Below are 9,141 nucleotides of genomic sequence, written 5' to 3' on the forward strand. Positions count from 1 at the left end.
AAAAAAAAAAAAAAAAAAAAAAACCAAGCAGGTTTTGAAGATGGTGAGAAAAAGGGTTTTGGCGACGGTGTGTTGCGGTAATGGCGAGTGAGAAAGTTGAGAGAGAGGCTGAGAAAGGGTCTGAGTTGATGCCGGCATCTCTTTCAAGTGGGCGGACGCCCCCTGCTCAGCAGACCTATGAAATTATAAAATAGTTGGAAAAATCATAAAGTGATCATTCTTCTTGAGATCTTTACTAATCCTTTTGGATCACATGAAATGTGTTATGAATCACATTAAAGTGGGCTGGGCTTCGTGTCCAACTTAGTTGTTATATTTTACTTTAATTGAGTTGTTGAAGTTGTTTAGTGGCCCATGGCCTCATTTAATGTTAGTTAGAATGGGCCATGGCCCTAGTGGGGATCCTTGTTTGTAATCTGGAAGATTATTGCTTTGTGCTTTCTATTTTCATTTTCCTGGAGGTTGAGTATTCCTTGAAAATACTTAGTTTATCTTAATACCATTTTACATACATTTCACTACCATCCATTCCAGCGTTCACTGCTAGAGAAACTTCCTACTGAGTTCATTACAATTGGTATCTAGAGCCACCGGTTCTTCAATGGACGGGGTAAACTTCAACAAACAGCAAGCAAATTTGCTACCGTTGATGGAAAAAATTCTTAATAAAATGCTACACATTACATAATTAATGGACCAATGGCAGGAAGATCACAAGGTTCTCCAGCACCAAATACAGGAATCCTTCTTGGTCTGGGAAGACCAAGCTGCGGAGGAGGGAGAAGAAGATGCAGTAGAAGGGGAGGAGATAGTGACAGTGCCCACGAAAGTTACTTCCACAGAAATGACTCCATCTATTCTTATTAATCCGAATCCAAAATTAATTTCTAAACTCAGTTTCCCCGTTCGATTTTCTTTTCCTTCATTTCATTGCACAAATGACTTCTTCCTCCCTTCCTTACGGGTTGTCTCTCGCATTGTCTATCCACAACTCCAGAACCTTCTTGAGTGGCGTGAAAATGCAGTGATCCATGGTCATACGAGTCCTGCAATCAACTTGTTCAAAAAAATGCGTCGGCAAGATTTATATTTGGGGATGGGTAAAAAAGTCTTTGTTCACTATCGGTTTGATATATTGCCACTTAAAGTGGTTTTTGAACCCTTTGATAGAGGGAGAGTTTACCTAGTTGATTTATTTACGGGTGTTGGAGAGGAGATTGAAAATGTTACAATGCAGACAACTAATCTTGAGGACACTGCCCTTGACGAACAACATGCTTGCCGTGTAGTCAATTCTAGAAGGGATGAAAAATGTACCCCAACATTTGGTTTGATGAAGAGTGATAAAAAGGCCCGCATGACGGAGAGTGTTGAAAATTTTAGGAGTAAAAAAATTTTTGCACCTTATCTGTTTGATATATTGCCACTTGAGGGTGTTTTTGGGTGCTATGGGATGAAGTTGCTACAAATTTGGAAATTGATAGAGGAACAAATATTGTTGCCCTTTGACAGAGGAAAGGAAGAAGAAATGGGGGCGAAGGCATTTTTTATGCTTCACTGTGCTATGATGGGTTATGTAGCTGGAATGGGATTTGGTCTGTTGGCTTTACTGTTGTTTGACACAAACGGGTCTGATCTTGTTTTTTGGATGGCAGTCGAATATGTAGATGTCATCTACAAGTTTTACAAACTCATAGAAGATGACAGTCGAGTGCATGATTACATGGATCCACAGCCTGAAATCAATGCAAGATGTGGGCTATTCTCATTGACTGGCTGATTGAGGTTGATAGAAGAATTGAACTCATGCCTGAAATCCTCTACCTCACCAGAAATTTAATCGATGGATGCCTATCCATGAAGGTGGTATCAAGGTTAGTCAGCATAAGTTCCATTCTCTTAGATCGCAATACGAAGAAAGTTACTGTCTGCAGGCTTATAACCTGGTTTGCATATCAGACTATGCTTGTACAAGTAATCGGATACTTGTCATGGAGAAATCAATTTTGGAGAAATTGGAGTGGCATTTGACAGTTCCTACTCCGTACATTTTTTTGGTTCATTATATTAAAGCTTCTATTGCCCCTGATCAGGAGATGGAGAATATGGTCTTTTTTCTACCTAAATTGGGTCTCGTGCATTATCTAACAACCAATTTTTATTGCCCATCAATGATTACAGCAAGCTTGGATGAATTCTCTATAGAAATCTTCTTGGTACCTGTAGCCCTTCGGCCTATCACGATGGTTCAAAGCTTCCATACAATCTCAACACGCGACTTGAGCTCGCACCATACAATGGGTCATGTCATCATGCTTGGAGCAGATCCTTTGAGTAAAAGTGCAGCCATTGAAGCATTGCGTGCTTATCCTGTCAGTTTGCAAGTTGGAGGTGGGATCAATTATGAAAATCCTTTTGAGTTACATAGAGGAAGGAACTTGCCATGTCATTGTCACATGATGTGTTTAGAAATGGACAAAGGGATCTTGAAGGGCTTAAAGACCTTGCTCATGTTGTGGAAGGCAAAGGCTTGCCTTGGACCTTAGCTGCAGAGGGAAGGAAGGCAAGTATGCAATTGTGACTGATAGATGGTAGAAGTTTAATGATGTGTATCTTGCTGGTAAAATACTGGAGTTTCTAGCCAGCTATGCAGACGAGTTTTTGCTCCATGATGTTGGATTTTGACAAATTTGAACAGCAGCAAAAGCGGAAATGCTAAACTGGAACCTTGAGGATAAGGTTCTTTAAAGGGAGAGAATTTGTTATGAATCACATTAAAGTGGGATGGACTTGGTGTCCAACTTAGTTGTTATCTTTTACTTTAATTGGGTTGTTTAAATTGTTTAGTGGCCCATGGGCCCATTTAATGTCAGTTAGAATCGGCCCATAGCCCTAGTTAGCTGTGGCCGAATTTCCAGTATATGTAGAGGAAAGGGTATCCTTGTTTGTAATCTGGAAGAATATTGCTTTGTGCTTTTTGTTTTCATGGAGGTTGAGTATTCCTCGAAACTACTCGGTTTATCTTAATACCATTTTACATACATTTCACTACCATCCATTCCAGTGTTCACTTCTAGAGAAATTTCCTATTGAGTTCATTACAAAATGCACCTAATCAATCTTAGGTGTGTAGTGACTTGATTGTCGGAGGATGCTCTCAGATCCATGTACTTTTCGGAGTTTGTGGACTCGATTGGGCTCGATGATCAACTCAATTTTCTAGGACGATCGATGGATGTGGCTAGGGGAGACTCAAAATGAATTCCATGGATTATTCCCAAATTAATTTGAGAAATATTACCTCTGTTGAGAAATTACTCATTTAAACTGTTGCAACTACATAACTCTGTACATAAAGGTAAAATACACATCTAAAGTTCCCTCTTCCCTCTACCCTCTTCCTTTGAAGGGAGAAACAAGAAAGGTTGGCTGGTACATGTGCTGAGAATTTAGAATCCTTCAACTACCTTTTCATCTTCTTCGTTGCAAGAATGAATGTTAGTCAGTGTGCAAACATGTTGCTGTTGCGTTAAAGAGCTTTCATTGTGTGACTGTGACCTGAGATCTCTCTCTCTCTCTCTCTCTCTCCCCCCCAATTAATTACATTAATTCGACCACAGACCCATTGCCGTCTCACAAATGTGTGCTTTCTAGTGCCATTATGGCACTTGGCACTGGCCTTTGTTTTCCCTTAAAAAAATATAATTATAATCGTGAATTTGCAAGCGCTGTATAATTACTTTAAAAAAAATAAATAAATATAAGACTCACATAAAAAAATAATTTTTTAATAATAAATCTACTCTTTTTCAAAATAACTACACGTCGCTTACGCACTCCATAACTGCATGTAGCATTATTTATATTAATTGAAGAGAAAGAAGAAAACATTCCAAACTCCACACTGTAGTAATGGACAAAGAAATAGCATATATAATGTCTTCTTTTAATACAAATAACTTCCATACTAACATAAGGGCAACTTCTTACAAGGATAAAAGTTGTCTATAGGAAGCAAAAAAGGATGAAAACTCCAAAAAAAAAAAAAAAAAAAGGACAAAAGATAATGCTAGATGCTATTACACTCATCACACCATATAATACAGATACACACACACATATATATATATATATATATATATATATATATTAGCATTTTCTGCAACACACTATGATTTATATTATTATAAGCCAGATCAGACGCTAGATATCATGCACTGCAACATACAAATGATGATCAAGGTATGCCTGAAATGATGGGATAGTAAGGAATATAAAGGCTAGCTGGTGCTAAGCCCCACTCTGGTGGCAGATTCAGATTGATATTCTTTGAAGAACCAAGCTTGTTCATGGCCCTGCATTTCTCATATGTGAAGGGGCAAGATGTGGAAAAGCTGAGAGGAGTGGAGATGGTGTAGGAGTTAAGGTCCTTGGTCTTGATGATTTTGGATACCACATTTTTCCTTGAGGCATAGAGCTGGGTTGGAGCTGCAAAAAGCTTGGCATGGCAATTCAGTGGAGGAGATGATTTTGAGGTGTCTGAAGGAAGTTCCACTTCAAAAGAGCCATCTTCTTCTGTGGTTGCCATTGCCAACTTTTTCACTCTATCACACTTCACAAGAATTTTAATGCCTGTAACAAAGCACAAATAGTGTAAAAAGTTATGTACTTGAGAGTAGAGCTTTGCGTGCAATCTAATATACCACAACAAGCCATAATTTTTCATAAGAAAATTTTTTTCATCAGTCACTATTCACCACCCCACACCTTATGAAAAACACCGTCACCCTATAAAAAACACCTCCACACCCTATAAAAAGCTATAGGTGTGAGATGAGGGTAAATAGTAGCTGATTTTTTGTAATTCTCTTTTCTACGCTTTGCTGAAGTGTGCTATAATGTATCTTTATGCTGTGTCTACCCAAAAACTCATTTAGTACTTATCTCTATTCTTGCTCCATAGCTAAAATATTAGTTTATAAGCAGTTTTGATACATGCAGCATTGCTAAATGCTAAAGATGCTAAAGCCATGGCAGCAAAAGTTTTTTTCCCTTTAGGGTCTTTTTATGCATGCAAATCATGATGTTGAGAACAAAAGATCAGGACAAACCCGAGGAGGCATCCTTATGCTTACAGTCAAGGCAAGAGACCTTGCCCTTCACAACTTGGGAAGTTGAGAGCTCGATTCTTGCAAGGGTCAATACAAAGACAAGTGCTGTGATGAACTTGGGAAGCACCATTGAAGCAAGCACTGCAGAGATGAAAGTGAACTTGGAAGATACAGAGAAAAGAAGGCAATCTTAGGGCTTATAAATATAGGATTACGAGCAAGAGAGTATAAATGAAGGGGGTCCCAAGGCAGAGTATGGTAGTTGGTTTCTTAAGGACTGCATTCACTTCAGTCGCGCAAGTTTTGTGAATGTGTGATAGCTGGCATGGCCTGCATGGGAAGTCCCCTTCAGCAGAGCATCTGATATAGCCATAAATAAACGGACCATAAACTAGAATCCAACCTTTTTTGTTTTATTTTTGTTCTGCTAATTTCGATCATTATTGTTGAGTTAATGCATAGCCCTACCTACCATGTCCTTCCCTGTACAAAATTCAATACGGCTACAGAATCCAATTTCAAAATATAATAAAGATGCTAAAACCATTTTTTCCTGTTTGTATATGCTGTCATATATATGCATTGTCAAAAATGTTGGATGCAAAATCAGTTGTTAAGTTTAACTAACTTTTAAAAAAAAAAAAAAAAAAAGTAAAGTGTAACTTGTTAGTAAGATGTAATTTCCTGAGTTTTTAAACGGGGTTTAGACATAAAACCTAGGAAGTAAAATGCCAATATTGAATGATCAGTAAGAGAAATGCTTTTGTCACAAAAGAATTTTATAAAAATAAACTCACAAATTTATATGATTTGATCTGGTATGTTAAATTGTAAAATTATTTTTATTGTAAAATAAATCTAACGTGTCACACGATACAATGCCAATTTGTTAATTTATTTTTTGAAATTTTGTATGGCTGTAGCAGTTCTCAACCAGTAAAACTTTTGTAAAAGAGTGAATAATCATAAATGAATTGCATTTAACCCTCCTAAAAAAGCTTCCCATTTTTTAGTTTGATCAAATAATAGTATCTTAAACATAAGTTGTTATCAAATAGATCATGCTTCCCCGATATATATATATATATATATATATATATATATATATATTTGTTGCATACGCATTTTTTTAATCATGTCAATATCCCCTTTTAAAAAAAGAAAAAATCTATTTATAAGCTTTATTTTTTACACACTTAACACATCGCTAATGTGAAAGTCTTCTACATCAGCCATGTTAAGAAATGATTGATATTTTAGTTTTTTTTAAAGTTATAATGGATCCCACTATAGTCTATGAGTAATATATTAACACACCGACTTATGTGTGGCAAAACTATTTAAAAAATAACAAAAAAGCTAAGAAAAAGGCAGATCCTCCCTCCACCACCTTATGCTCTAGCCCGAGTGAGATTTTTAATTTCTAGTTATGACCTAGATTGAGAAATAGATAAAAATATTGTAGATCCTCCAATAATTAAGTATTAAATGTTGAAAAATACTTTAGCCATAAAATGATTTCATAAAAATAAACTAACAATTAGACATGATTTGATGTTGTATGACATATCGTAAAAATGTATAAATGACCAAAAAAAAAAAAAAAAAATGTACACACTCTGATGTGGCTTTCTGTCCACATGCATGGTAGTAAAACAGTCTGCCAGCAGAACTGCTTACTAAATTAACATCGATCGATTAGGCGGAAGTAATTAATACTGTTTAAACTGATTGTGCAAAGTTTGTTTATTTGTTCACACATGCAGCCTGATTGTAAATCCATGATTTAAGCATATCATGTCTTTGCATTCCAAAAAATTGTATTTGAAAAGAGAAAAGATATTTACAATTGTGAATTATACAACCGTTGAGTAATCGTTTTGAAAAAATTGAATAAAATATGAGATCTACATGAAAAAAATTAATTTTTTAATAATAGATCTGACTCTTTTTCAAAATGATTACGCGATATTTATACACTTTACAATTATAGGCTACATATTGAGATATCATCCTACTTCCAAAAGTTGAATTATATTATTATTATTATTATTATTATTATTATGAGGAGAGGACGTAAGATGGTGTGTATGGAATTATTGAATGCGGTTTTCCCGGTCCTAATGTTCCTAACTTTTGAAACCAATGGATTGAAAAAGCCTTTTTAATGTGTCAGCCCACAAACATTCAATGACTATTGTTGAAATAATTTCTTTTTGGTCTAGTAGTTTTCAATCATTTAATAACATACTTAAAAACTAATTATATATTTTAATAACTAATCAAAACAAAAATGGTATTCGTACAACCTTTTTCATAATCCTGTTTTATACGAGGGATATTTTTATAAAATAATTTATAAAAATAATATTATTTATTTTATATAAATTCGTTTAATTTAAAATATGATTATAAAAAAGATTATAAGTGTATCGTTATTATTATTATTATTATTATTATTTATTTGGGAGAGGAGTTTCGAACTCCAAACCTCTATTTTAGAAGTTAGAGGTTATGTCAATCAAGTCACAGACTTTTGACAAATGTATGATTACTCAACATAATAATTTAAACAATATTTTATTATTCCTACCGGATCAGGCAACATTTTGTTTTTTTTTTTTAAAAGGAGGACAATACCTTCATAAACTTTATTACCGCTCACTTATGGTGGAGGAACACCTTCAGAACAAACAAACCAATCATCACAAACAAAGAAATAAACCTATCCCACTCAATAAAAATATACACTTTAAAAATTATGTCTAACATAAACCGTACCCATTTTATCCAATCTATACACGCCTATAGTTAACTAAGAAAGATGGAAACAATCCGTGAACAAATTATTATCGCCCATTGCATCATGTCTAGCCAATGAGTTCACCACTTGATTCCCATCTTATCATGTCTAACATATTATATATAGATTTGCTATTTAAAAAACAAAAAATAGAAATTTTTTATGATGAAGCAACGGTTTCAGGAGTAAATTGTACCTTATATAATGACATTCACAGCTAGCATTGAAGAATGGTAGGTAAAATCGTGGATTCAAATACAATTTAATTTAATAAAGAAAAGGATAGGAGCAAGTGCAGAGTCAACAAGATGAGATGGGAAGGGAGCAAACTCTGATTATATTGAGGTGTGTTTGGTGGAGAATTCAATTCGTTTCCAAGGACGAGTAGCTGTGTCCTAAATTTGGAGAGAGATAGAGATATTGGACAATGCTTGTCACTTATAACCTAGGTAGGGGGAGTAGATTATTCTCGATCGAACGATCCTTCCTCTCCGACCCATGATCGTACGTCCTCATTTTCTTTACCCTTTTCTCAACGTATCATATGCATTCGTGACTTGTTAATTTGTTTTTGTAAAAAAATTTATCTGTTCAAAGTTCGGTCAGGTTACCACTAACTACCCATCTTTTGTGTGTCGTCTCCCATTGTCCTATAAATTTAAGAAGATGGAAAAAGGTGAGGTGTGGGCTTTTGTTTACGTACAAAATTCATCTCAATTCATCTCATTTTATTATTATAATTTTTTTAAATTTATATATAAAATATAATAAATAATTCAACTTTTTTAAATCTCAAAATAATTTTTTTAAATTCTTACACAAAATATAATAAATAATTTAACTTTTATTTTCTTATTAACAAGTTATTTTACTATTAACTTTTGTTGGCCTTGTGATAGCGACACCTTGCTTCATACTATGATCCACGTGTAACAAAACATCGTTTTATCATCCCTTCAAGTCACTGATGATTTTTAGGACCGCAAAAGGTAGGAATGAGCTATCAATAGTCAAGCGGGCAAGACCCGTACCAGCAAATCATGGGGATAACACACCTATTGTCTGCGAACAACCTTTCCTCCAAGTCCAAATATATATAGAACCCTGACAAATCTTAATTAAATTTTACATCGTTACATATAGTACTTTATACAGGCACCAACAATATCGTTAAAGCTGAGGCATCGTTTTGTGTAAAAAATAATAATAATAATAATAATGTTAGAG

The 9,141-nt window shown here is 34.8% G+C and overlaps 2 protein-coding genes across 2 annotated transcripts; one reads left to right on the plus strand and one right to left on the minus strand.

Moving 5' to 3' along the window:
* The first annotated feature begins 691 nt into the window (after positions 1–691).
* On the plus strand, positions 692–2,986 carry LOC121240207. The gene is made up of 2 exons (XM_041137606.1): positions 692–1,874; positions 1,960–2,986. The coding sequence occupies exon 1, from the start codon at positions 692–694 to the stop codon at positions 1,778–1,780; it is 1,089 nt and encodes a 362-aa protein (XP_040993540.1). The 3' UTR covers positions 1,781–1,874; positions 1,960–2,986.
* Positions 2,987–3,913: 927 nt separating this feature from the next.
* On the minus strand, positions 3,914–5,290 carry LOC121241692. Its single transcript, XM_041139572.1, has 3 exons — positions 5,112–5,290; positions 4,145–4,632; positions 3,914–4,111 (listed from the first exon to the last, which is right to left on the minus strand). The coding sequence occupies exons 1-2, from the start codon at positions 5,239–5,241 to the stop codon at positions 4,238–4,240; spliced, it is 525 nt and encodes a 174-aa protein (XP_040995506.1). The 5' UTR covers positions 5,242–5,290; the 3' UTR covers positions 3,914–4,111; positions 4,145–4,237.
* Between the last annotated feature and the right edge of the window lie 3,851 nt (positions 5,291–9,141).

Source organism: Juglans microcarpa x Juglans regia, chromosome 7S, assembly GCF_004785595.1.
Source record: "Juglans microcarpa x Juglans regia isolate MS1-56 chromosome 7S, Jm3101_v1.0, whole genome shotgun sequence".
NCBI lineage: Eukaryota > Viridiplantae > Streptophyta > Magnoliopsida > Fagales > Juglandaceae > Juglans > Juglans microcarpa x Juglans regia.

What these genes read in the sequence shown, in the direction of transcription:
- LOC121240207 (XM_041137606.1), top strand. Translation starts at nt 692, where the DNA reads ATGGACCAATGGCAGGAAGATCACAAGGTTCTCCAGCACCAAATACAG.
- LOC121241692 (XM_041139572.1), bottom strand. Translation starts at nt 5,241, where the DNA reads ATGGTGCTTCCCAAGTTCATCACAGCACTTGTCTTTGTATTGACCCTT. An exon ending in GCATAAGGATGCCTCCTCGG is followed by an intron (nt 4,633 to 5,111) that starts GTTTGTCCTGAT and finishes GCTTTGTTACAG; the next exon opens with GCATTAAAATTCTTGTGAAG.